The sequence below is a fragment of the Diabrotica undecimpunctata genome, chromosome 8 (genome assembly GCF_040954645.1).
Source record: "Diabrotica undecimpunctata isolate CICGRU chromosome 8, icDiaUnde3, whole genome shotgun sequence".
Taxonomy (NCBI): Eukaryota; Metazoa; Arthropoda; class Insecta; order Coleoptera; family Chrysomelidae; genus Diabrotica; species Diabrotica undecimpunctata.
The window spans coordinates 128,674,052-128,701,562 of record NC_092810.1 but is presented as its reverse complement, the minus strand read 5'-3'; the positions used below and the strand labels follow the sequence as shown (position 1 = coordinate 128,701,562).

Genomic DNA, 27,511 nt, shown 5'->3' with positions numbered 1-27,511 from the left:
GCTTAAAACAAATTTCACACTTGTGAGGTTTTTCTCCCGTGTGTATTCTCGAATGAGTTTTCAAATGACTTAGTTTTGAAAACTGTTTAAAACAAATTTCACACTTGTGAGGTTTTTCTCCCGTGTGTATTCTCGAATGAGTTTTCAAATAACTTAGTTTTGAAAACTGTTTAAAACAAATTTCACACTTGTGTGGGTTTTCTCCTGTGTGTATTCTCAAATGAGTTTTAAAACTACTTATGTCTGAAAACTGCTTAAAACAAATTTCACACTTGTGAGGTTTTTCTCCCGTGTGCACACTCGAATGTCTTTTCAAATCACTTATTTGTGAAAACTGCTTAAAACAAATTTCACACTTGTGAGGTTTTTCTCCCGTGTGCACCATCGAATGTCTTTTCAAATCACTTTTTTGTGAAAACTGCTTAAAACAAATTTCACACTTGTGAGGTTTTTCTCCCGTGTGTATTCTCGAATGAGTTTTCAAATGACTTAGTTTTGAAAACTGTTTAAAACAAATTTCACACTTGTGAGGTTTTTCTCCCGTGTGCACCATCGAATGTCTTTTCAAATCACTTTTTTGTGAAAACTGCTTAAAACAAATTTCACACTTGTGAGGTTTTTCTCCCGTGTGTATTCTCGAATGAGTTTTCAAACTACTTATGTCTGAAAACTGCTTAAAACAAATTTCACACTTGTGAGGTATTTCTCCCGTGTGCTCCCACGAATGTCTTTTCAATTCACTTATTCGTGAAAACTGCTTAAAACAAATTTCACACTTGTGAGGCTTTTCTCCCATGTGCATTCTTGAATGAGTTTTCAAATTACTTAGTTTTGAAAGTTGTTTAAAACAAATTTCACACTTGTAAGATTTTTCTCCCGTGTGTGTTGTCAAATGAATTTTGAAACCACTTATGTCTGAAAACTGCTTAAAACAAATTTCACAATTGTAATGTTTTTCTTCAGTGTGCACGTTCAAATGTCTTTTCAAATTAGGAATTTGCGAAAACGTCCTAAAACAAATTTCACACTTGTACTGTTTTTGATCAGTGTGCGTTTGTAAATGTATGATGTATTGGTCTTTTCGAGAAAAAGGTTTTAAACAAATTTCGCACTTTCCTTCAGCAGGCCGACTCATAAGTTGTTCGTTATTACATAAATATCCGGGTAATGTTTTCATTATCTCCAACGTACTTTCATTTTGGGAAAATCCTAAAATAAAAACCAAAATATAAAAATTTGTAAAGGCAAAGATTTAATCTACAAACTACGAATAGCCAAAAAACTACTTGGCTATTCGTCGAAATTTGAGGAATTTTCCAAACGGCGTTTTCTTAACAAATATATAATCAAAAGAAGACTGCATACACTTTAATATATTGTTTGGAAAGAAAATGAAAAGTAAGCAAGACGAACCGATACAGGAACGAATAGAAAAAAAGTTGTGGATGAGTTCTATGCGCAAAGAGAAGAGTTACGAATTACTGATAAAGGACCTTTCAAATTTCAAAGGACCATTTGTGAAACCGCTCAAAACAAATTCAACACTTGTGATCTTTTTATCCCGTGTGCACTCGCAAATTACTTGTTTGTAAAAACCGCTTAAGACAAATTTCGCACTTTTCAAGGTTTTTTCCCCGTGTGCATCATCGAATGAGCTTTCAAATTACTTGTTTGTAAAAACAGCTTAAGACAAATTTCGCACTTGTGAGGTTTTCCCCCGTGTGTATCATCGAATGAATTTTCAAATTACTTAGTTTTGAACTGTTTAAAAATAATTTCACACTTATATACACCTTCATCGAGAACAATAAGTTCTCCTGGTAAAGAAAATACCACAATTGCTCTTATGTGTAATGCAGCTGGCCAAAAAGCTCCACCATTAATAATTTATAAAGGTTTGCACTTTTAGGATCAATGGATAGCTCCACCAGGTACTGATTTTGAGGGTACTGTTTATGCAGCGACAAAAAAAGGTTGGATGGAAGAAGACCTTTTTAAAAATTACTTCATAAACACTATAATTCCATCACTTCCATCTGAAAGACCCATATTAATTATTTATGATGGACATTCCACTCATATGAATATCGAGACGTTAGACGCCGCTATGCGAGAACATATTATAATTCTAAAACTGCCACCCCATTCCAGCCACCTTTTACAGCCACTAGACCTGGCTGTTTTTAAATCCTTTAAAGTTAAATGGGATGAAAAACTTACTGCCTGGCAGTGGCAGCATGTAGGCCAAAAATTACCAAAACAAATATTTTCCAAATTTTTGTGTACAACTTGGAAACAGGTGAACTCCGAAGTAATTATCAACGGCTTTAAAAAATGCGGAATTATTCCTTTTAATCGGCACGTCATCCCTTAAACATCATTTCCACCCTGCTTGCTTAATAAGTGGAAGATGATAAAACATTCCAGATTATCTATACACGAAAATGGTAATGAAGTATTGGTACCAACTAAAGTAACTCAAGAAGTATTTTATCAAAACAAAGAACCTACGCCTGATGCTCTAATCGAAACTACCACATCCGATAAAGTAAAAAATATCTCTGGCAAAGTCTACGAACTTGAATCAATTCCATGTACAAGTTTAACTGAAAATAAGAATGTAACATTTGAAGATTTATTGTTATCAACAGTAAAACAACTTCCAAACGCACCAACCAAAAATAAGAAACGGTTATGCCCTGGATCTGAAGTATTGACATCACAACAAGCTATTGATGTTTTAAAACAGAAATCTCAACAAAAAGGAAACGGTACTAAAATTCATAAGATAACTAAGGCAAAGAACAAAAAAAGAAATAAACGAGAGTCATTATCATTTAGCAGCAGCGAAGACGATGAGTCAATGTCCCCAATATTCATGGATTCTGATAACACCGACGAATTTCTGGATACACTTTTGGAATCAGAGCCAGAGGTAGAAATAGCTGCAAATGATGACGAGGAAGACAAAGAGAATTTGAATTCAACAAAAAGTGTGAATGTATATGTCGGATGTTGGGTATTGGTAAAATATTGCCCAAAAAAGATAAACAAGCATTATGTGGGAATTGTATCAGAAAATATGAATGATGAGTGGATAGTTAAATTTACACGACCTCAAGGAAAAAAATTTGTATGGCCAATAAATCCTGACATTGATACTGTACTACAACAGGATATTATAAAAGTACTACCAGATCCTATCGTCGATAGACGTGGAATGTACGAATTTCCAGTTACCTTTAAAGGCTTTAACATTCAACATTAACTGAAAGAAAACTTGGAGGTTTGTTAAATTTTATAATATTTTTATTTCCTTTGTTCTGACATTGTTTTCGAAAATTTTAAATTCTTTTGTATTTTTTCAACAAAATAAATTCTAAAAAAACACAAGTAGAGAGCTTGAATTACATTTTTATTTAATAACCCCAGACTATCAAATATAATATTTACTACAAAAATGTAAACTTTCTTCACATTTGCCTCGGTCCCTGGGGTAAATGTGATATATTAATATGATTTTAAAAAACATCATGCAACATTAACAACACTAAAGATTATTTAATTTTTCTCTACACAATGAATACAAAACCGTTCAAAATGTATATGATTTTTTTGATAAATTTTTGAAACGTTTCTTTACAGTGTTATAATAAATGAAAGTTGAACTAATCAAAAAGTAGATCACATTTACCCCACTTCACCTTACATTATTACTGAGGGCCAAAAGTCCCTGAAAACTTCAATAATGTTTATTTTAATAAGTTACAGGGGTGAAAAAGAATAGAAAATTTAGTATTATTTTTAATTTCAAATATATCATTCAAAAAAACTTTTTGTTTATTCTAAGGGACTTTCGGCCCTCGGTAATAATGTAATCTCTTATTCTGCGTTTAAATTTTTCAAAAATATTTGTTAGTTTTCTCAGGATTCGAAAAAAAAAAATGAATGCCCTTAAAAAAGCATTGGCCAGAAATTTTGCGCCTATGCTCTTAACATCAGAGTGAAGCTGGTTTATGTAATTTTAATATCTAATATAAATTTAAAGTACACATACATATTTCTATTCTATTTTATTCTATCTATTTGTTATAATTGATTGACTAACTCCTCTGTACTACTCAACTAATAATTGTTTGTTTGCTTTGTCATAAACACATTTATTTATATACTCCTCTATGTATGTAACGGATTGTCAGTAGAAGACTTATTTAACTAACATTCACAAATTTTTTTGTTTATGAAATGTTATAAATTTTTAATATTATTATTTAAGAAAATCTAATGAACACTTAACGTCTTCGATCATTTAAACACAAGATAGTTCAAATCAAATAGTTGATTATTCCAAGTTATTTATTTATTTTAGTTTAACCATAAGGTTTCAGAGATTGTAACTTTTTCTACAGAATGCGTTGCCATTTGTGAAAATGTCTTTTCAAATTACTCATTTGTAAAACCGCTCTAAAACAAATTCAACATTTGTGATCTTTTTATCCCGTGTGCATTCTCAAATTACTTGTTTGTAAAAACCGCTTGAGACAAATTTCGCACTTTTCGAGGTTTTTCCCAGTGTGTACCATCGAATGAGTTTTCAAATTACATAGTTTTGAAAACTGATTAAAACAAACTTCATACTTGTGACGTTTTCCTCCAGGAGGAGTTGCTAAATGTCTTTTTAAATAAGCTTTGCGAGAAAAATACTCAAAATAAATTTCACATTTGCAAAGTTTTCCTCCAGAGTGCATTATCAAATGTGATTTCAAATTATTTTTTTCTGAGAACCGCCTTCACACTTGTAAGGTTTTTCTCCCGTGTGTGTTCTCAAATGAGTTTTCAAACTACTTATGTCTGAAAACCGCTTAAAACAAATTTCACACTTGTGAGGTTTTTCTCCCGTGTGCACCCTCGAATGTCTTTTCAAATCACTTTTTTGTGAAAACTGCTTAAAACAAATTTCACACTTGTGAGGTTTTTCTCCCGTGTGTATTCTCGAATGACTTTTCAAACTACTTATGTCAGAAACCTGCTTAAAACAAATTTCACACTTGTAAGGTTTTTCCCCCCTGTGCACCCTCGAATGTCTTTTCAAATTACATAGTTCTGAAAACTGCTTAAAACAAATTTCACAATTGTGAGGTTTTTCTCCCGTGTGCACCCTCCAATGTCTTTTCAAATCACTTATTTGTGAAAACTGCTTAAAACAAATTTCACACTTGTGAGGTTTTTCTCCTGTGTGTGTTCTCAAATGAGTTTTCAAACTACTTATGTCTGAAAACTGCTTAAAACAAATTTCACACTTGTGAGGTTTTTCTCCCGAGTGCACCCACGAATGTCTTTTCAATTCACTTATTCGTGAAAACTGCTTAAAACAAATTTCACACTTGTGAGGTTTTTCTCCCGTGTGCATTCTTGAATGTCTTTTCAAATTACTTATTTGTGAAAACTGCTTAAAACAAATTTCACACTTGTAATGTTTTTCTTCAGTGTGCACCTTAAAATGCCTTTCCAAACTAGGAATTTGCGAAAAGGTCCTAAAACAAATTTCACACTTGTACTGTTTTTGATCAGTGTGCGTTTGTAAATGTATGATGTATTGGTCTTTTCGAGAAAAAGATTTTAAACAAATTTTGCACTTTCCTTCAGCAGGTCGACTCATAAGTTGTTCGTTATTACATAAATATCCAGGTAATGTTTTCATTATCTCCAATGTACTTTCATTTTGGGAAAATCCTAAAATAAAAACCAAAATATAAAAATTTGTAAAGGGAAATCTACAAACTACGAATAGCCAAAAAACTACTTGGCTATTCGTCGAAATTTGAGGAATTTTCCAAACGGCGTATTCTTAAAAAATATATAATCAAAAGAAGACTGCATACACTTTAATATATTGTTTGGAAAGAAAATGAAAAGTAAGCAAGACGAACCGATGCAGGAACGAATAGAAAAAAAGTTGTGATTTTGAACCATTTGTAAAACCGCTCAAAACAAATTCAACACTTGTGATCTTTTTATCCCGTGTGCACTCGCAAATTACTTATTTGTAAAAACCGCTCAAGACAAATTTCGCACTTTTCAAGGTTTTTTCCCCGTGTGCATCATCGAATGAGCTTTCAAATTACTTGTTTGTGAAAACAGCTTAAGACAAATTTTGCACTTGTGAGGTTTTCCCCCGTGTATCATCGAATGAATTTTCAAATTACTTAGTTTTGAACTGTTTAAAAATAATTTCACACTTACATACACCTTCATCGAGAACAATAAGTTCTCCTGGTAAAGAAAATTCCACAATTGCTCTTATGTGTATTGCAGCTGGCCAAAAAGCTCCACCATTAATAATTTATAAAGGTTTGCACTTTTGGGATCAGCGACAAAAAAATGTTGGATGGAAGAGGCCGTTTTTAAAAATTACTTTATAAACACTATAATTCCATCACTTCCATCTGAAAGACCAATATTAATTATTTATGATGGACATTCCACTCATATGAATATCGAGACGTTAGACGCCGCTATGCGAGAGCATATTATAATTCTAAAACTGCCACCCCATTCCAGCCACTAGACCTGACTGTTTTTAAATCCTTTAAAGTTAAATGGGATGAAAAACTTACTGCCTGGCAGTGGCAGCATGTAGGCCAAAAATTACCAAAACAAATATTTTCCAAATTTTTGTGTACAACTTGGAAACAGGTGAACTCCGAAGTAATTATCAACGGCTTTAAAAAATGCGGAATCATTCTTTTTAATCGACACATCATCTCTGAAACATCATTTCCACCCTGCTTGCTTAATAAGTGGAAGATGATAAAACATTCCAGATTATCTATACACGAAAATGGTAATGAAGTATTGGTACCAACTAAAGTAACTCAAGAAGTATTTTATCAAAACAAAGAACCTACGCCTGATGCTCTAATCGAAACTACCGCATCCGATAAAGTTAAAAATATCTCTGGCAAAGTCTACGAACTTGAATCAATTCCATGTACAAGTTTAACTGAAAATAAGAATGTAACATTTGAAGATTTATTGTTATCAACAGTAAAACAACTTCCAAACGCACCAACCAAAAATAAGAAACGGTTATGCCCTGGATCTGAAGTATTGACATCACAACAAGCTATTGATGTTTTAAAAAAGAAATCTCAACAAAAAGGAAACGGTACTAAAATTCATAAGATAACTAAGGCAAAGAACAAAAAAAGAAATAAACGAGAGTCATTATCATTTAGCAGCAGCGAAGACGATGAGTCAATGTCCCCAATATTCATGGATTCTGATAACACCGACGAATTTCTGGATACACTTTTGAAATCAGAGCCAGAGGTAGAAATAGCTGCAAATGATGACGAGGAAGACAAAGAGAATTTGAATTCAACGAAAAGTGTGAATGTATATGTCGGATGTTGGGTATTGGTAAAATATTGCCCAAAAAAGATAAAAAGCATTGTGGGAATTGTATTAGAAAATATGAATGATGAGTGGATAGTTAAATTTACACGACCTCAAGGAAACAAATTTGTATGGCCAATAAATCCTGACATTGATACTGTACTACAACAGGATATTATAAAAGTACTACCAGATCCTATCGTCGACAGACGTGGAATATACGAATTTCCAGTTACCTTTAAAGGCTTTAACATTCAACATTAACTGAAAGAAAACTTGGAGGTTTGTTAAATTTTATAATATTTTTATTTCCTTTGTTCTGACATTGTTTTCGAAAATTTTAAATTCTTTTGTATTTTTTCAACAAAATAAATTCTAAAAAAACACAAGTAGAGAGCTTGAATTACATTTTTATACAGTAACCCCAGACTATCAAATATAATATTTACTACAAAAATGTAAACTTTCTTCACATTTGCCCCGGTCCCTGGGGTAAATGTGATATATTGATATGATTTTAAAAAACTTCATGCAACATTAACAACACTAAAGATTATTTAATTTTTCTCTATTTAATTATTAAAATAATTTCTATTTAATATATCATTCAAAAAAACTTTTTGTTTATTCTAAGGGACTTTCGGCCCTCGGTAATAATGTAATCTCTTATTCTGCGTTTAAATTTTTCAAAAATATTTGTTAGTTTTCTCAGGATTCGAAAAAAAATGAATGCCCTTAAAAAAGCATTGGCCAGAAATTTTGCGCCTATGCTCTTAACATCAGAGTGAAGCTGGTTTATGTAATTTTAATATCTAATATAAATTTAAAGTACACATACATATTTCTATTCTATTTTATTCTATCTATTTGTTATAATTGATTGACTAACTCCTCTGTACCACTAAACTAATAATTGTTTGTTTGCTTTGTCATAAACACATTTATTTATATACTCCTCTATGTATGTAACGGATTGTCAGTAGAAGACTTATTTAACTAACATTCACAAATTTTTTTGTTTATGAAATGATATAAATTTTTAATATTATTATTTAAGAAAATCTAATGAACACTTAAAGTCTTCGATCATTTAAACACAAGATAGTTCAAATCAAATAGTTGATTATTCCAAGTTATTTATTAATTTTAGATTAACCATAAGGTTTCCGAAATTGTAACTTTTTCTACAGAATGCGTTGCCATTTGTGAAAATGTCTTTTCAAATTACTCATTTGTGAAACCGCTCTAAAACAAATTCAACATTTGTGATCTTTTTATCCCGTGCGCATTCTCAAATTACTTGTTTGTAAAAACCGCTTAAGACAAATTTCGCACTTTTCGAGGTTTTTCCCAGTGTGTACCATCGAATGAGTTTTCAAATTACATAGTTTTGAAAACTGCTTAAAACAAACTTCATACTTGTGATGTTTTCCTCCAGGAGGAGTTGCTAAATGTCTTTTTAAATAAGCTTTGCGAGAAAAATACTCAAAATAAATTTCACATTTGCAAAGTTTTCCTCCAGAGTGCATTATCAAATGTGATTTCAAATTTTTTTTTCTGAGAACCGCCTTCACACCTGTAAGGTTTTTCTCATGTGTGTGTTCTCAAATGAGTTTTCAAACTACTTATGTCTGAAAACTGCATAAAACAAATTTCACACTTGTGAGGTTTTTCTCCCGTGTGCACCCTCGAATGTCTTTTCAAATCACTTTTTTGTGAAAACTGCTTAAAACAAATTTCACACTTGTGAGGTTTTTCTCCCGTGTGTATTCTCGAATGAGTTTTCAAATGACTTAGTTTTGAAAACTGTTTAAAACAAATTTCACACTTGTGTGGGTTTTCTCCTGTGTGTATTCTCAAATGAGTTTTAAAACTACTTATGTCTGAAAACTGCTTAAAACAAATTTCACACTTGTGAGGTTTTTCTCCCGTGTGCATTCTTGAATGAGTTTTCAAATGACTTAGTTTTGAAACCTGTTTAAAACAAATTTCACACTTGTGAGGTTTTTCTCCTGTGTGTGTGTTCTCAAATGAGTTTTCAAATAACTTAGTTTTAAAAACTGTTTAAAACAAATTTCACACTTGTGAGGTTTTTCTCCCGTGTGTATTCTCGAATGAGTTTTCAAATAACTTAGTTTTGAAAACTGTTTAAAACAAATTTCACACTTGTGAGGTTTTTCTCCTGTGTGTGTTCTCAAATGAGTTTTCAAACTACTTATGTCTGAAAACTGCTTAAAACAAATTTCACACTTGTGAGGTTTTTCTCCCGTGTGAATTCTTGAATGAGTTTTCAAATTACTTATTCGTGAAAACTGCTTAAAACAAATTTCACACTTGTGAGGTTTTTCTCCCGTGTGCACCCTCGAATGTCTTTTCAAATCACTTATTCGTGAAAACTGCTTAAAACAAATTTCACACTTGTGAGGTTTTTCTCCTGTGTGTGTTCTCAAATGAGTTTTCAAACTACTTATGTCTGAAAACTGCTTAAAACAAATTTCACACTTGTGAGGTTTTTCTCCTGTGTGTCTTCTCAAATGCGTTTTCAAACTACTTATGTCAGAAAACTGCTTAAAACAAATTTCACACTTGTAAGGTTTTTCCCCCGTGTGTACCCTCGAATGTCTTTTCAACTTACATAGTTCTGAAAACTGTTTAAAACAAATTTCACACTTGTGAGCTTTTTCTCCCGTGTGCACACTCGAATGTCTTTTCAATTCACTTATTCGTGAAAACTGCTTAAAACAAATTTCACACTTGTGAGGCTTTTCTCCCATGTGCATTCTTGAACGAGTTTTCAAATTACTTAGTTTTGAAAGTTGTTTAAAACAAATTTCACACTTGTAAGATTTTTCTCCCGTGTGTGTTGTCAAATGAATTTTGAAACCACTTATGTCTGAAAACTGCTTAAAACAAATTTCACACTTGTGAGGTTTTTGATCAGTGTGCGTTTGTAAATGTATGATGTATTGGTCTTTTCGAGAAAAAGGTTTTAAACAAATTTCGCACTTTTCTTCAGCAGGCCGACTCATAAGTTGTTCGTTATTACATAAATATCCGGGTAATGTTTTCATTATCTCCAACGTACTTTCATTTTGGGAAAATCCTAAAATAAAAACCAAAATATAAAAATTTGTAAAGGCAAAGATTTAATCTACAAACTACGAATAGCCAAAAAACTACTTGGCTATTCGTCGAAATTTGAGGAATTTTCCAAACGGCGTTTTCTTAAAAAATATATAATCGAAAGAAGACTGCATACACTTTAATATATTGTTTGGAAAGAAAATGAAAAGTAAGCAAGTCGAACCGATACAGGAACGAATAGAAAAAAAGTTGTGGATGAGTTCTATGCGCAAAGAGAAGAGTTACGAGTTTGTAAAAACCGCTTAAGACAAATTTCGCACTTTTCAAGGTTTTTTCCCCGTGTGCATCATCGAATGAGCTTTCAAATTACTTGTTTGTGAAAACAGCTTAAGACAAATTTCGCACTTGTGAGGTTTTCCCCCGTGTGTATCATCGAATGAATTTTCAAATTACTTAGTTTTGAACTGTTTAAAAATAATTTCACACTTATATACACCTTCATCGAGAACAAGAAGTTCTCCTGGTAAAGAAAATACCACAATTGCTCTTATGTGTAATGCAGCTGGCCAAAAAGCTCCACCATTAATAATTTATAAAGGTTTGCACTTTTGGGATCAATGGATAGCTCCACCAGGTACTGATTTTGAGGGTACTGTTTATGCAGCGACAAAAAAAAGTTGGATGGAAGAAGACGTTTTTAAAAATTACTTCATAAACACTATAATTCCATCACTTCCATCTGAAAGACCAATATTAATTATTTATGATGGACATTCCACTCATATGAATATCGAGACGTTAGACGCCGCTATGCGAGAGCATATTATAATTCTAAAACTGCCACCCCATTCCAGCCACCTTTTACAGCCACTAGACCTGGCTGTTTTTAAATCCTTTAAAGTTAAATGAGATGAAAAACTTACTGCCTGGCAGTGGCAGCATGTAGGCCAAAAATTAGCAAAACAAATATTTTCCAAATTTTTGTGTACAACTTGGAAACAGGTGAACTCCGAAGTAATTATCAACGGCTTTAAAAAATGCGGAATTATTCCTTTTAATCGGCACGTCATCCCTGAAACATCATTTCCACCCTGTTTGTTTAATAAGTGGAAGATGATAAAACATTCCAGATTATCTATACACGAAAATGGTAATGAAGTATTGGTACCAACTAAAGTAACTCAAGAAGTATTTTATCAAAACAAAGAACCTACGCCTGATGCTCTAATCGAAACTACCACATCCGATAAAGTAAAAAATATCTCTGGCAAAGTCTACGAACTTGTATCAATTCCATGTACAAGTTTAACTGAAAATAAGAATGTAACATTTGAAGATTTATTGTTATCAACAGTAAAACAACTTCCAAACGCACCAACCAAAAATAAGAAACGGTTATGCCCTGGATCTGAAGTATTGACATCACAACAAGCTATTGATGTTTTAAAACAGAAATCTCAACAAAAAGGAAACGGTACTAAAATTCATAAGATAACTAAGGCAAAGAACAGAAAAAGAAATAAACGAGAGTCATTATCAATTAGCAGCAGCGAAGACGATGAGTCAATGTCCCCAATATTCATGGATTCTGATAACACCGACGAATTTCTGGATACACTTTTGGAATCAGAGCCAGAGGTAGAAATAGCTGCAAATGATGACGAGGAAGACAAAGAGAATTTGAATTCAACAAAAAGTGTGAATGTATATGTCGGATGTTGGGTATTGGTAAAATATTGCCCAAAAAAGATAAACAAGCATTATGTGGGAATTGTATCAGAAAATATGAATGATGAGTGGATAGTTAAATTTACACGACCTCAAGGAAACAAATTTGTATGGCCAATAAATCCTGACATTGATACTGTACTACAACAGGATATTATAAAAGTACTACCAGATCCTATCGTCGACAGACGTGGAATGTACGAATTTCCAGTTACCTTTAAAGGCTTTAACATTCAACATTAACTGAAAGAAAACTTGAAGGTTTGTTTAATTTTATTATATTTTTATTTCCTTTGTTCTGACATTGTTTTCGAAAATTTTAAATTCTTTTGTATTTTTTCAACAAAATAAATTCTAAAAAAACACAAGTAGAGAGCTTGAATTACATTTTTATTCAATAACCCCAGACTATCAAATATAATATTTACTACAAAAATGTAAACTTTCTTCACTTTTGCCCCGGTCCCTGGGGTAAATGTGATATATTGATATGATTTTAAAAAACATCATGCAACATCAACAACACTAAAGATTATTTAATTTTTCTCTACACAATGAATACAAAACCGTTCAAAATGTATATGATTTTTTTGATAAATTTTTGAAACGTTTCTTTAGAGTGTTATAATAAATGAAAGTTGAACTAATCAAAAAGTAGATCACATTTACCCCACTTCACCTTACATTATTACTGAGGGCCAAAAGTCCCTGAAAACTTCTATAATGTTTATTTTAATAAGTTACAGGGGTGAAAAAGAATAGAAAATTTAGTATTATTTTTAATTTCAAATATATCATTCAAAAAAACTTTTTGTTTATTCTAAGGGACTTTCGGCCCTCGGTAATAATGTAATCTCTTATTCCACGTTTAAATTTTTCCAAAATATATGTTAGTTTTTTTCAGGCTTCGAAAAAAAATGAATGCCCTTAAAAAAGCATTGGCCAGAAATTTTGCGCTTATGCTCTTAACATCAGAGTGAAGCTGGTTTATGTAATTTTAATATCTAATATAAATTTAAAGTACACATACATATTTCTATTCTATTTTATTCTATCTATTTGTTATAATTTATTGACTAACTCCTCTGTACCACTCAACTAATAATTGTTTGTTTGCTTTGTCATAAACACATTTATTTATATACTCCTCTATGTATCTAACGGATTGTCAGTAGAAGACTTATTTAACTAACATTCACAAATTTTTTTGTTTATAAAATAATATAAATTTTTAATATTATTATTTAAGAAAATCTAATGAACCCTTAACGTCTTCGATTATTTAAACACAAGATAGTTCAAATCAAATAGTTGATTATTCCAAGTTATTTATTTATTTTAATTTAACCATAAGGTTTCCAAAATTGTAACTTTTTCTACAGAATGCGTTGCCATTTGTGAAAATGTCTTTTCAAATTACTCATTTGTGAAACCGCTCTAAAACAAATTCAACATTTGTGATCTTTTTATCCCGTGCGCACCCTCGAATGTCTTTTCAAATCACTTTTTCGTGAAAACTGCTTAAAACAAATTTCACACTTGTGAGGTTATTCTCCCGTGTGTATTCTCGAATGAGTTTTCAAATGACTTAGTTTTGAAAACTGTTTAAAACAAATTTCACACTTGTGAGGTTTTTCTCCCGTGTGTATTCTCGAATGAGTTTTCAAATGACTTAGTTTTGAAAACTGTTTAAAACAAATTTCACACTTGTGTGGGTTTTCTTCTGTGTGTATTCTCAAATGAGTTTTCAAACTACTTATGTCTGAAAACTGCTTAAAACAAATTTCACACTTGTGAGGTTTTTCTTCCGTGTGCATCCTTGAATGTCTTTTCAAATTACTTATTTGTGAAAACTGCTTAAAACAAATTTCACACTTGTGAGGTTTTTCTCCCGTGTGCATTCTTGAATGTCTTTTCAAATTACTTATTTTTGAAAACTGCTTAAAACAAATTTCACACTTGTGAGGCTTTTCTCCCGTGTGCATTCTTGAATGAATTTTCAATTGACTAAGTTTTGAAACCTGTTTAAAACAAATTTCACACTTGTGAGGTTTTTCTCCTGTGTGTGTTCTCAAATGAGTTTTCAAACTACTTATGTCTGAAAACTGCTTAAAACAAATTTCACACTTGTGAGGTTTTTCTCCAGTGTGCACCCACGAATGTCTTTTCAAATAACTTATTTGTGAAAACTGCTTAAAACAAATTTTACACTTGTGAGGTTTTTCTCCCGTGTGCACCCACGAATGTCTTTTCAATTCACTTATTCGTGAAAACTGCTTAAAACAAATTTCACACTTGTGAGGCTTTTCTCCCGTGTGCATTCTTGAATGAGTTTTCAAATTACTTAGTTTTGAAAGTTGTTTAAAACAAATTTCACACTTGTAAGATTTTGCTCCTGTGTGTGTTGTCAAATGAATTTTGAAACCACTTATGTCTGAAAACTGCTTAAAACAAATTTCACACTTGTACTGTTTTTGATCAGTGTGCGTTTGTAAATGTATGATGTATTGGTCTTTTCGAGAAAAAGATTTTAAACAAATTTCGCACTTTCCTTCAGCAGGCCGACTCATAAGTTGTTCGTTATTACATAAATATCCGGGTAATGTTTTCATTATCTCCAACGTACTTTCATTTTGGGAAAATCCTAAAATAAAAAAATTTGTAAAGGGAAAGATTTAATCTACAAACTATGAATAGCCAAAAAACTACTTAGCTATTCGTCGAAATTTGAGGAATTTTCCAAACAGCGTTTTCTTAAAAAATATATAATCAAAAGAAGACTGCATACACTTTAATATATTGTTTGGAAAGAAAATGAAAAGTAAGCAAAACGAACCGATACAGGAACGAATAGAAAAAAAGTTGTGGATGAGTTCTATGAGCAAAGAGAAGAGTAACGAATTACTGATAAAGGACATTTCAAATTTCAAAGGGCCATTTGTGAAACCGCTCAAAACAAATTCAACACTTGTGATCTTTTTATCCCGTGTGCATTCTCAAATTACTTGTTTGTAAAAACCGCTTAAGACAAATTTCGCACTTGTGAGGTTTTTCTCCCGTGTGTATCATCGAATGAGTTTTCAAATTACTTAGTTTTTAAAACTATTTAAAACAAATATCACACTTGTGAGGTTTTGCCCAATGTGCACTCTCGAATGCCTTTTCAAATTACTTAGTTTTAAAAACTGTTTAAAACAAATTTCACACTTGTGAGGTTTTTCTCCTGTGTGTGTTCTCAAATGAGTTTTCAAACTACTTATGTCTGAAAACTGCTTAAAACAAATTTCACACTTGTGAGGTTTTTCTCCCGTGTGTATCATCGAATGAATTTTCAAATTACTTAGTTTTGAAAACTGCTTAAAACAAATTTCACACTTGTAATGTTTTTCTCCAGTGTGCACCTTCAAATGTCTTTTCAAATTAGGAATTTGCGAAAACGTCCTAAAACAAATTTCACACTTGTACTGTTTTTGATCAGTGTGCGTTTGTAAATGTATGATGTATTGGTCTTTTCGAGAAAAAGATTTTAAACAAATTTCGCACTTTCCTTCAGTAGGCCGACTCATAAGTTGTTCGTTATGACATAAATATCCGGGTAATGTTTTCATTATCTCCAACGTACTTTCATTTTGGGAAAATCCTAAAATAAAAACCAAAATATAAAAATTTGTAAAGGGAAAGATTTAATCTGTAAACTACGAATAGCCAAAAAACTACTTGGCTATTCGTCGAAATTTGAGGAATTTTCCAAACGGCGTTTTCTTAAAAAATATATAATCAAAAGAAGACTGCATACACTTTAATATATTGTTTGGAAAGAAAATGAAAAGTAAGCAAGACGAACCGATACAGGAACGAATAGAAAAAAGTTGTGGATGAGTTCTATGCGCGAAGAGAAGAGTTACGAATTACTGATAAAGGACCTTTCAAATTTCAAAGGACCATTTGTGAAACCGCTCAAAACAAATTCAACACTTGTGATCTTTTTATCCCGTGTGCATTCTCAAATTACTTGTTTGTAAAAACCGCTTAAGACAAATTTCGCACCTTTCAAGGTTTTTTCCCCGTGTGCATCATCGAATGAGCTTTTAAATTACTTGTTGGTGAAAACAGCTTAAGACAAATTTCGCACTTGTGAGGTTTTCCCCCGTGTATCATCGAATGAATTTTTAAATTACTTAGTTTTGAACTGTTTAAAAATAATTTCACACTTATATACACCTTCATCGAGAACAATAAGTTCTCCTGGTAAAGAAAATACCACAATTGCTCTTATGTGTAATGCAGCTGGCCAAAAAGCTCCACCATTAATAATTTATAAAGGTTTGCACTTTTGGGATCAGCGACAAAAAAATGTTGGATGGGAGAAGCCGTTTTTAAAAATTACTTCATAAACACTATAATTCCATCACTTCCATCTGAAAGACCAATATTAATTATTTATGATAGACATTCCACTCATATGAATATCGAGACGTTAGACGCCGCTATGCGAGAACATATTATAATTCTAAAACTGCCACCCCATTCCAGCCACTAGACCTGGCTGTTTTTAAATCCTTTAAAGTTAAATGGGATGAAAAACTTACTGCCTGGCAGTGGCAGCATGTAGGCCAAAAATTACCAAAACAAATATTTTCCAAATTTTTGTGTACAACTTGGAAACAGGTGAACTCCGAAGTAATTATCAACGGCTTTAAAAAATGCGGAATTATTCCTTTTAATCGGCACGTCATCCCTGAAACATCATTTCCACCCTGCTTGCTTAATAAGTGGAAGATGATAAAACATTCCAGATTATCTATACACGAAAATGGTAATGAAGTATTGGTACCAACTAAAGTAACTCAAGAAGTATTTTATCAAAACAAAGAACCTACGCCTGATGCTCTAATCGAAACTACCACATCCGATAAAGTAAAAAATATCTCTGGCAAAGTCTACGAACTTGAATCAATTCCATGTACAAGTTTAACTGAAAATAAGAATGTAACATTTGAAGATTTATTGTTATCAACAGTAAAACAACTTCCAAACGCACCAACCAAAAATAAGAAACGGTTATGCCTTGGATCTGAAGTATTGACATCACAACAAGCTATTGATGTTTAAAAACAGAAATCTCAACAAAAAGGAAACGGTACTAAAATTCATAAGATAACTAAGGCAAAGAACAAAAAAAGAAATAAACGAGAGTCATTATCATTTAGCAGCAGCGAAGACGATGAGTCAATGTCCCCAATATTCATGGATTCTGATAACACCGACGAATTTCTGGATACACTTTTGGAATCAGAGCCAGAGGTAGAAATAGCTGCAAATGATGACGAGGAAGACAAAGAGAATTTGAATTCAACAAAAAGTGTGAATGTATATGTCGGATGTTGGGTATTGGTAAAATATTGCCCAAAAAAGATAAACAAGCATTATGTGGGAATTGTATCAGAAAATATGAATGATGAGTGGATAGTTAAATTTACACGACCTCAAGGAAACAAATTTGTATGGCCAATAAATCCTGACATTGATACTGTACTAAAACAGGATATTATAAAAGTACTACCAGATCCTATCGTCGACAGACGTGGAATGTACGAATTTCCAGTTACCTTTAAAGGCTTTAACATTCAACATTAACTGAAAGAAAACTTGGAGGTTTGTTTAATTTTATTATATTTTTATTTCCTTTGTTCTGACATTGTTTTCGAAAATTTTAAATTCTTTTGTATTTTTTCAACAAAATAAATTCTAAAAAAACACAAGTAGAGAGCTTGAATTACATTTTTATACAGTAACCCCAGACTATCAAATATAATATTTACTACAAAAATGTAAACTTTCTTCACATTTGCCCCGGTCCCTGGGGTAAATGTGATATATTGATATGATTTTAAAAAACATCATGCAACATTAACAACACTAAAGATTATTTAATTTTTCTCTACACAATGAATACAAAACCGTTCAAAATGTATATGATTTTTTTGATAAATTTTTGAAACGTTTCTTTAGAGTGTTATAATAAATGAAAGTTGAACTAATCAAAAAGTAGATTACATTTACCCCACTTCACCTTACATTATTACTGAGGGCCAAAAGTCCCTGAAAACTTCTATAATGTTTATTTTAACAAGTTACAGGGGTGAAAAAGAATAGAAAATTTAGTATTATTTTTAATTTCAAATATATCATTCAAAAAAACTTTTTGTTTATTTTAAGGGACTTTCGGCCCTCGGTAATAATGTAATCTCTTATTCTGCGTTTAAATTTTTCAAAAATATTTGTTAGTTTTCTCAGGATTCGAAAAAAAATGAATGCCCTTAAAAAAGCCAGAAATTTTGCGCCTATGCTCTTAACATCAGAGTGAAGCTGGTTTATGTAATTTTAATATCTAATATAAATTTAAAGTACACATACATATTTCTATTCTATTTTATTATATCTATTTGTTATAATTGATTGACTAACTCCTCTGTACCACTCAACTAATAATTGTTTGTTTGCTTTGTCATAAACACATTTATTTATATACTCCTCTATGTATGTAACGGATTGTCAGTAGAAGACTTATTTAACTAACATTCACAAATTTTTTTGTTTATGAAATAATATAAATTTTTAATATTATTATTGAAGAAAATCTAATGAACACTTAACGTCTTCGATCATTTAAACACAAGATAGTTAAAATCAAATAGTTGATTATTTCAATTTATTTATTTATTTTAGTTTAACCATAAGGTTTCAGAAATTGTAACTTTTTCTACAGAATGCGTTGCCATTTGTGAAAATGTCTTTTCAAATTACTCATTTGTAAAACCGCTCTAAAACAAATTCAACATTTGTGATCTTTTTATCCCGTGTGCATTCTCAAATTACTTGTTTGTAAAAACCGCTTAAGACAAATTTCGCACTTTTCGAGGTTTTTCTCCGTGTGTACCATCGAATGAGTTTTCAAATTACATAGTTTTGAAAACTGCTTAAAACAAACTTCATACTTGTGACATTTTCCTCCAGGAGTTGCTAAATGTCTTTTTAAATAAGCTTTGCGAAAAAAATACTCAAAATAAATTTCATATTTGCAAAGTTTTCCTCCAGAGTGCATTATCAAATGTGATTTCAAATTATTTTTTTCTGAGAACCGCCTTCACACTTGTAAGGTTTTTCTCCCGTGTGTGTTCTCAAATGAGTTTTCAAACTACTTATGTCTGAAAACTGCTTAAAACAAATTTCACACTTGTGAGGTTTTTCTCCCGTGTGCAGCCTCGAATGTCTTTTCAAATCACTTTTTTGTGAAAACTGCTTAAAACAAATTTCACACTTGTGAGGTTTTTCTCCCGTGTGTATTCTCGAATGAGTTTTCAAATAACTTAGTTTTGAAAACTGTTTAAAACAAATTTCACACTTGTGAGGATTTTCTTCTGTGTGTATTCTCAAATGAGTTTTCAAACTACTTATGTCAGAAAACTGCTTAAAACAAATTTCACACTTGTAAGGTTTTTCCCCCGTGTGCACCCTCGAATGTCTTTTCAAATTACATAGTTCTGAAAACTGTTTAAAACAAATTTCACACTTGTGAGCTTTTTCTCCCGTGTGCACACTCGAATGTCTTTTCAAATCACTTATTTGTGAAAACTGCTTAAAACAAATTACACACTTGTGAGGTTTTTCTCCCGTGTGCACCCTCGAATGTCTTTTCAAATAACTTATTTGTAAAAACTGCTTAAAACAAATTTCACACTTGTGAGGCTTTTCTCCCGTGTGCATTCTTGAATGAGTTTTCAAATGACTTAGTTTTGAAACCCGTTTAAAACAAATTTCACATTTGTGAGGTTTTTCTCCTGTGTGTGTTCTCAAATGAGTTTTCAAATTACTTATGTATGAAAACTGCTTAAAACAAATTTCACAATTGTGAGGTTTTTCTCCCGTGTGCACCCTCGAATGTCTTTTCAAATCACTTCTTTGTGAAAACTGCTTAAAACAAATTTCACACTTGTGAGGTTTTTCTCCTGTGTGTGTTCTCAAATGAGTTTTCAAACTACTTATGTCTGTAAACTGCTTAAAACAAATTTCACACTTGTGAGGTTTTTCTCCCGTGTGCACCCACGAATGTCTTTTCAATTCACTTATTCGTGAAAACTGCTTAAAACAAATTTCACACTTGTGAGGTTTTTCTCCCGTGTGCATTCTTGAATGTCTTTTCAAATCACTTATTTGTAAAAACTGTTTAAAACAAATTTCACACTTGTGAGGTTTTTCTCCCGTGTGTACTCTCGAATGAGTTTTCAAATTACTTAGTTTTGAAAACTGTTTAAAACAAATTTCACACTTGTGTGGGTTTTCTCCTGTGTGCATTCTTGAATGTCTTTTCAAATCACTTATTTGTAAAAACTGTTTAAAACAAATTTCACACTTGTGAGGTTTTTCTCCCGTGTGTACTCTCGAATGAGTTTTCAAATTACTTATTTGTGAAAACTGCTTAAAACAAATTTCACACTTGTAATGTTTTTCTTCAGTGTGCACCTTCAAATGTCTTTCCAAACTAGGAATTTGCGAAAACGTCCTAAAACAAATTTCACACTTGTACTGTTTTTGATCAGTGTGCGTTTGTAAATGTATGATGTATTGGTCTTTTCGAGAAAAAGATTTTAAACAAATTTCGCACTTTCCTTCAGCAGGCCGACTCATAAGTTGTTGGTTATTACTTAAATATCCGGGTAATGTTTTCATTATCTCCAACGTACTTTCATTTTGGGAAAATCCTAAAATAAAAACCAAAATATAAAAATTTGTAAAGGGAAAGATTTAATCTACAGACTACGAATAGCCAAAAAACTACTTGGCTATTCGTCGAAATTTGAGGAATTTTCCAAACGGCGTTTTCTTAAAAAATATATAATCAAAAGACTGCATACACTTTAATATATTGTTTGGAAAGAAAATGAAAAGTAAGCAAGACGAACCGATACAGGAACGAATAGAATAAAAATTGTGGATGAGTTCTATGAGCAAAGAGAAGAGTTACAAATTACTGATAAAGGACGAATTATAACAAAGACATAAATATTGTTAGACCATTTATAACGAGAATGGCTGTAGCGATTTTAATATTCTTTGAATTGAATTCGTCTCAGCCCAGAAGTAAAGAATATCGTAAAATTTTACAAAAAAAATTAATCTTGGTTTTAAAAGTGTTTTTTAAGTCAGTCAAATCTACCATTACCTTGCTATTATCAAGTGAAAACGACAGTTAATTATTTAAAATCCAACTTTTTTAAATGATGAAAAGGTTGCTGGTGTGAGCACATATTAATGAATGTTAGGTTAGGTTAGGTAAAATTGAATCACAGTTAAGAGCGTAGGCGCAAAATTTCGGGCCAATGCTTTTTAAATGCATTCATTTTTTTCGAATCCTGAGTAAACTAATAAGTATTTTTGAAAAATTTAAACGCAGAATGAAAGAATACATTATTACTGAGGACCGAAAGTCCCTGAAAACTTCTATAATGTTTATTTTAATAAGTTACAGGGGTGAAAAAGAAGAAAAATTTGGTGTTATTTTTAATTTCAAATATCTCATTCAAAAAAACTTTTTGCTTATTCTAAGGGACTTTCGGCCCTCGGTAATAATGTAATTTCTTATTCTGCGTTTAAATTTTTTAAAAATATTTGTTAGTGTTCTCGATATTCGAAAAAAAAATGAATGCATTTAAAAAGCATTCGCCAGAAATTTTGCGCCTATGCTCTTAACATCAGAGTGAAGCTGGTTTATGTAATTTTAATATCTAATATAAATTTAAAGTACACATACATATTTCTATTCTATTTTATTCTATCTATTTGTTATAATTGATTGACTAACTCCTCTGTACCACTAAACTAATAATTGTTTGTTTGCTTTGCCATAAACACATTTATTTATATACTCCTCTATGTATGTAACGGATTGTCAGTAGAAGACTTATTTAACTAACATTCACAAATTTTTTTGTTTATAAAATAATATAAATTTTTAATATTATTATTTAAAAAAATCTAATGAACCCTTAACGTCTTCGATTATTTAAACACAAGATAGTTCAAATCAAATAGTTGATTATTCCAAGTTATTTATTTATTTTAGTTTAACCATAAGGTTTCCGAAATTGTAACTTTTTCTACAGAATGCGTTGCCATTTGTGAAAATGTCTTTTCAAATTACTCATTTGTGAAACCGCTCTAAAACAAATTCAACATTTGTGATCTTTTTATCCCGTGCGCATTCTCAAATTACTTGTTTGTAAAATCCGCTTAAGACAAATTTCTCACTTGAAATTTTTGCCCGTGTGTACCATCGAATGAGTTTTCAAATTACATAGTTTTGAAAACTGCTTAAAACAAACTTCACACTTGTGACGTTTTCCTCCAGGAGGAGTTGCTAAGTGTCTTTTTAAATCTTTGCGAGAAAAATACTTAAAATAAATTTCACATTTGCAAAGCTTTCCTCCAGAGTGCATTATCAAATGTGATTTCAAATTATTTTTTTCTGAGAACCGCCTTCACACTTGTAAGGTTTTTCTCCCGTGTGTGTTCTCAAATGAGTTTTCAAACTACTTATGTCTGAAAACTGCATAAAACAAATTTCACACTTGTGAGGTTTTTCTCCCGTGTGCACCCTCGAAATCACTTTTTTGTGAAAACTGCTTAAAACAAATTTCACACTTGTGAGGTTTTTCTCCCGTGTGTATTCTCGAATGAGTTTTCAAATAACTTAGTTTTGAAAACTGTTTAAAACAAATTTCACACTTGTGTGGGTTTTCTCCTGTGTGTATTCTCAAATGAGTTTTAAAACTACTTGTGTCTGAAAACTGCTTAAAACAAATTTCACACTTGTGAGGTTTTTCTCCCGTGTGCACCCACGAATGTCTTTTCAATTCACTTATATATGAAAACTGCTTAAAACAAGTTTTCACACTTGTGAGGTTTTTCTCCCGTGTGCATTCTTGAATGAGTTTTCAAACGACTTAGTTTTGAAACCTGTTTAAAACAAATTTCACACTTGTGAGGTTTTTCTACTGTGTGTGTTCTCAAATGAGTTTTTAAACTACTTATGTCTGAAAACTGCTTAAAACAAATTTCACACTTGTGAGGTTTTTCTCCCATGTGCACCCTCGAATGTCTCTTTAATTCACTTATTCGTGAAAAATGCTTAAAACAAATTTCACACTTGTGAGGTTTTTCTCCTGTGTGTGTTCTCAAATGAGTTTTCAAACTACTTATGTCTGAAAACGGCTTAAAACAAATTTCACACTTGTGAGGTTTTTCTCCCGTGTGCACCCTCGAATGTCTTTTCAAACTACTTATGTCTGAAAACTGCTTAAAACAAATTTCACACTTGTGAGGTTTTTCTCCCGTGTGTATTCTTGAATGAGTTTTCAAACGACTTATTCGTGAAAACTGCTTAAAACAAATTTCACACTTGTGAGGTTTTTCTCCCGTGTGCACCCTCGAATGTCTTTTCAAATCACTTATTCGTGAAAACTGCTTAAAACAAATTTCACACTTGTGAGGTTTTTCTCCTGTGTGTGTTCTCAAATGAGTTTTCAAACTACTTATGTCTGAAAACTGCTTAAAACAAATTTCACACTTGTGAGGTTTTTCTCCTGTGTGTGTTCTCAAATGAGTTTTCAAACTACTTATGTCTGAAAACTGCTTAAAACAAATTTCACACTTGTGAGGTATTTCTCCCGTGTGCTCCCACGAATGTCTTTTCAATTCACTTATTCGTGAAAACTGCTTAAAACAAATTTCACACTTGTGAGGCTTTTCTCCCGTGTGCATTCTTGAATGTCTTTTCAAATCCCTTTTTCGTGAAAACTGCTTAATACAAATTTCACACTTGGAGGTTTTTCTCCCGTGTGTATTCTCAAATGAGTTTTCAAATGACTTAGTTTTGCAAACTGTTTAAAACAAATTTCACACTTGTGAGGTTTTTCTCCCGTGTGTATTCTCGAATGAGTTTTCAAATTACTTAGTTTTGAAAACTGCTTAAAACAAATTTCACACTTGTAATGTTTTTCTTCAGTGTGCACCTTCAAATGTCTTTCCAAACTAGGAATTTGCGAAAACGTCCTAAAAAAAATTTCACACTTGTACTGTTTTTGATCAGTGTGCGTTTGTAAATGTATGATGTATTGGTCTTTTCGAGAAAAAGATTTTAAACAAATTTCGCACTTTCCTTCAGCAGGTCGACTCATAAGTTGTTCGTTATTACATAAATATCCAGGTAATGTTTTCATTATCTCCAACGTACTTTCATTTTGGGAAAATCTTAAAATAAAAACCAAAATATAAAGATTGCTAAAGGGAAAGATTTAATCTACAAACTACAAATAGCCAAAAATCTAGTTGGCTATTCGTCGAAATTTGATGAATTTTCCAAACGGCGTTTTCTTAAAAAATATATAATTAAAAGAAGACTGCATACCCTTTAATATATTGTTTGGAAAGAAAATGAAAAGTAAGCAAGACAAACCGATACAGGAACGAATAGAATAAAAATTGTGGATGAATTCTATGAGCAAAGAGAAGAGTTACAAATTACTGATAAAGGACGAATTATAACAAAGACATAAATATTGTTGGACCATTTATAACGAGAATGGCTGTAGCGCTTTTAATATTCTTTGAATTGAATTCGTCTCAGCCCAGAAGTAAAGAATATCGTAAAATTTTACAAAAAAAAATTAATCTTGGTTTTAAAAGTGTTTTTTAAGTCAGTCAAATCTACCATTACCTTGCTATTATCAAGTGAAAACGACAGTTAATTATTTAAAATCCAACTTTTTTAAATGATGAAAAGGTTGCTGGTGTGAGCACATATTAATGAATGTTAGGTTAGGTTAGGTAAAATTGAATCACAGTTAAGAGCGTAGGCGCAAAATTTCGGGCCAATGCTTTTTAAATGCATTCATTTTTTTCGAATCCTGAGTAAACTAATAAGTATTTTTGAAAAATTTAAACGCAGAATGAAAGAATACATTATTACTGAGGACAGAAAGTCCCTGAAAACTTCTATAATGTTTATTTTATAAGTTACAGGGGTGAAAAAGAAGAGAAAATTTGGTGTTATTTTTAATTTCAAATATCTCATTCAAAAAAACTTTTTGCTTATTCTAAGGGACTTTCAGCCCTCGGTAATAATGTAATTTCTTATTCTGCGTTTAAATTTTTCAAAAATATTTGTTAGTTTTCTATGTATAATCTATATATAATATAATTTTATAATAACTTTTTTATATACATGTATGTTTATCACATGTTCTTTTGCTGTGCTAATTTTGTTAAATTGCAAACTATACCAAGTTTCAATTAATTGATTTATACAACTTTACTCTAAATGTCCAGTTTCGTAAGCTTTTTCATATTTTTAACATCTTTGACTGCTACATGTCTTTGTAAGATGAACTGATGATGCTTTCTGAGCAGAAAGCGAAACGTCTTCAATAAATAGATGAAGTAGCCACCTTCTTTGTCTTTTATTTCTCCACTTTGACCGATAAACCCACCACTCTTCGAGTGTACCTTAGTTTATATATATATATATATATATATATATATATATATATATATATATATATATATATATATATATATATATATATATATATATATATATATATATATATATATGCGTTCTCAAATGAATTTTTAAACAAACCATTCGTGAATACTGCTTAAAACAAATTTCGCACTTGTGAGGTTTTTCTCCCGTAGGCACCTTCAAATGTCTTTTTCAAATGACTTATTTGTGAAAACCATTTAAGACAAATTTCGCACTTGTGAGAATTTTCCTTCGTGTGCATCCTCAAATGAATTTTCAAACAAATCATTTGAGAAAACTGCTTAAAACAAATTTCACACTTGTAAGGTTGTTCTCGCGTGTGTGTTCTCAGACGAGTTTTTAAATTACTTATTTCTGAAAACTGCCCAAAACAAATTTCGCACTTGTAAGGTTTTTCTCCCGTATGCGTTCTCAAATGAATTTTCAAACAACTTATTCAAACATACTTAAAAAAAATTTAGCACTTTAGCACAAAAAAATAGTTTGATAATTATATATGTCCCTGAAATCTTCAAATTTGTAATTAAGGAGCTGGACTCTGATCTATTTTACGCGTTAAATGTCGATTGGTGAATCGTCGGCAAATTCCACATCACTACCTTCATTCGTACCGGCATCGGAAACTAGTCCTTGGTAAAAGGAATACGCTTCAGGGTTGTCAGGAATTGGGTTAAGTGCAATAAATCGTGTAACGTAGCAGTCTTAATAGACAGAGGTTCATTATATAGTTTCTTTAGTGGAACAGGTTTCAATTTTCTCCTACGTGCCTGATTTTTTGAGGGAACTAACACGGCTGTAAGATATAGGCCAAAATAGTGTTCTTTGTGTAACACAAACCGTGCTTGGTTTTTTTTATTTTTAAAATATTGATAGGCCTAGTTGCCATAGGACATTGTGGCACATAAAGATGGGACAAATACTCGGCACATGTCTGAAAGTTAACTTCATCTGCACAGTTTATTACCTTGAATGGTGATAGTTTAATGCGACTATTCTTTAATACATCTCTCCAGTCGTCCGGTATTTGGAATTCACAAAACTCATATCCTTATCACATTCTAGGTAAGAGTGTCCACGAATAGGAAATATCACTTTCATTAGGTTGAATCGAGTAAGCTTCTGCACTATGTAGTGGAGAAAGCGAATGACTGTAAACATTTTGTTTTGTCCGCCGCACGAATCACAAAAAATTACTAAATGACTTATGTTTGAGTCCAAAATATGCAAAATAAAATATTCCAACATCGAACAAACATCATCGGCACCATTTCGGGCAACACTTTTGTCGTATGTATAAAACACTGAAGTTGCACTTGACAGTACATGAATATTAAATGATATCAAGTTGAGTTGTCGGCGATAGTTAACACCAGATGTTGAGATGTTGGGAGTGGGGAGGTTTTTTTGGTAATCCGTCTTTATGGCTTCCATTGTTTCGTTTTTTCGTGATTATTTTCTATATTTTTTTTTCATGGTGTAACTTTTCGCTTAAATGGATTGTCTTTTCACGCATTAGTGTCTGCAGTGTTGTTGTCAATGATGTTTTGTTTTCTTCATCAGTGCAGTTAGCAATTGTATCCGTCGTAATTGCAATGTTAACTTTGAAAGTGTCGCAAGAGCTACATGTATCTTTACGTGGGTAGCCGAATGATATGTTGAAATTACTAACCAATATCTCACAAAATGTAGTGTAGCCTA

The 27,511-nt window shown here is 31.7% G+C and overlaps 3 protein-coding genes across 9 annotated transcripts in view; 1 reads left to right on the top strand and 2 right to left on the bottom strand.

The window, feature by feature from the left end:
- The window catches only part of LOC140447998 (uncharacterized), a 66,010-nt gene that overhangs the window by 23,686 nt on the left and 14,813 nt on the right, over window positions 1-27,511 (bottom strand). The window contains exon 4 of one of the 7 annotated variants that reach the window (XM_072541025.1): window positions 3,399-5,733. The exons of 2 other annotated variants lie outside the window; for them this stretch is intronic. In XM_072541025.1, the coding sequence (XP_072397126.1) occupies window positions 4,763-5,733 (971 nt within the window). In that variant the 3' untranslated portion in view covers window positions 3,399-4,762. 4 more of the 7 variants (XM_072541024.1, XM_072541027.1, XM_072541022.1 and 1 more) reach the window with 4 other exon arrangements.
- LOC140447997 (uncharacterized) lies at window positions 5,790-10,899 on the top strand. Its single transcript, XM_072541020.1, has 2 exons — window positions 5,790-9,655; window positions 9,740-10,899. The coding sequence occupies exon 1, from the start codon at window positions 6,808-6,810 to the stop codon at window positions 7,660-7,662; it is 855 nt and encodes a 284-aa protein (XP_072397121.1). The 5' UTR covers window positions 5,790-6,807; the 3' UTR covers window positions 7,663-9,655; window positions 9,740-10,899.
- On the bottom strand, window positions 21,897-24,514 carry LOC140448001 (uncharacterized). Its single transcript, XM_072541036.1, has one exon. The coding sequence runs from the start codon at window positions 24,028-24,030 to the stop codon at window positions 23,146-23,148; it is 885 nt and encodes a 294-aa protein (XP_072397137.1). The 5' UTR covers window positions 24,031-24,514; the 3' UTR covers window positions 21,897-23,145.

Excerpts from the sequence above, each read along its gene's own strand:
- LOC140447997 (XM_072541020.1), top strand. The coding sequence starts at position 6,808 with ATGATAAAACATTCCAGATTATCTATACACGAAAATGGTAATGAAGTA.
- LOC140448001 (XM_072541036.1), bottom strand. The coding sequence starts at position 24,030 with ATGCACACGGGAGAAAAGCCTCACAAGTGTGAAATTTGTTTTAAGCAG.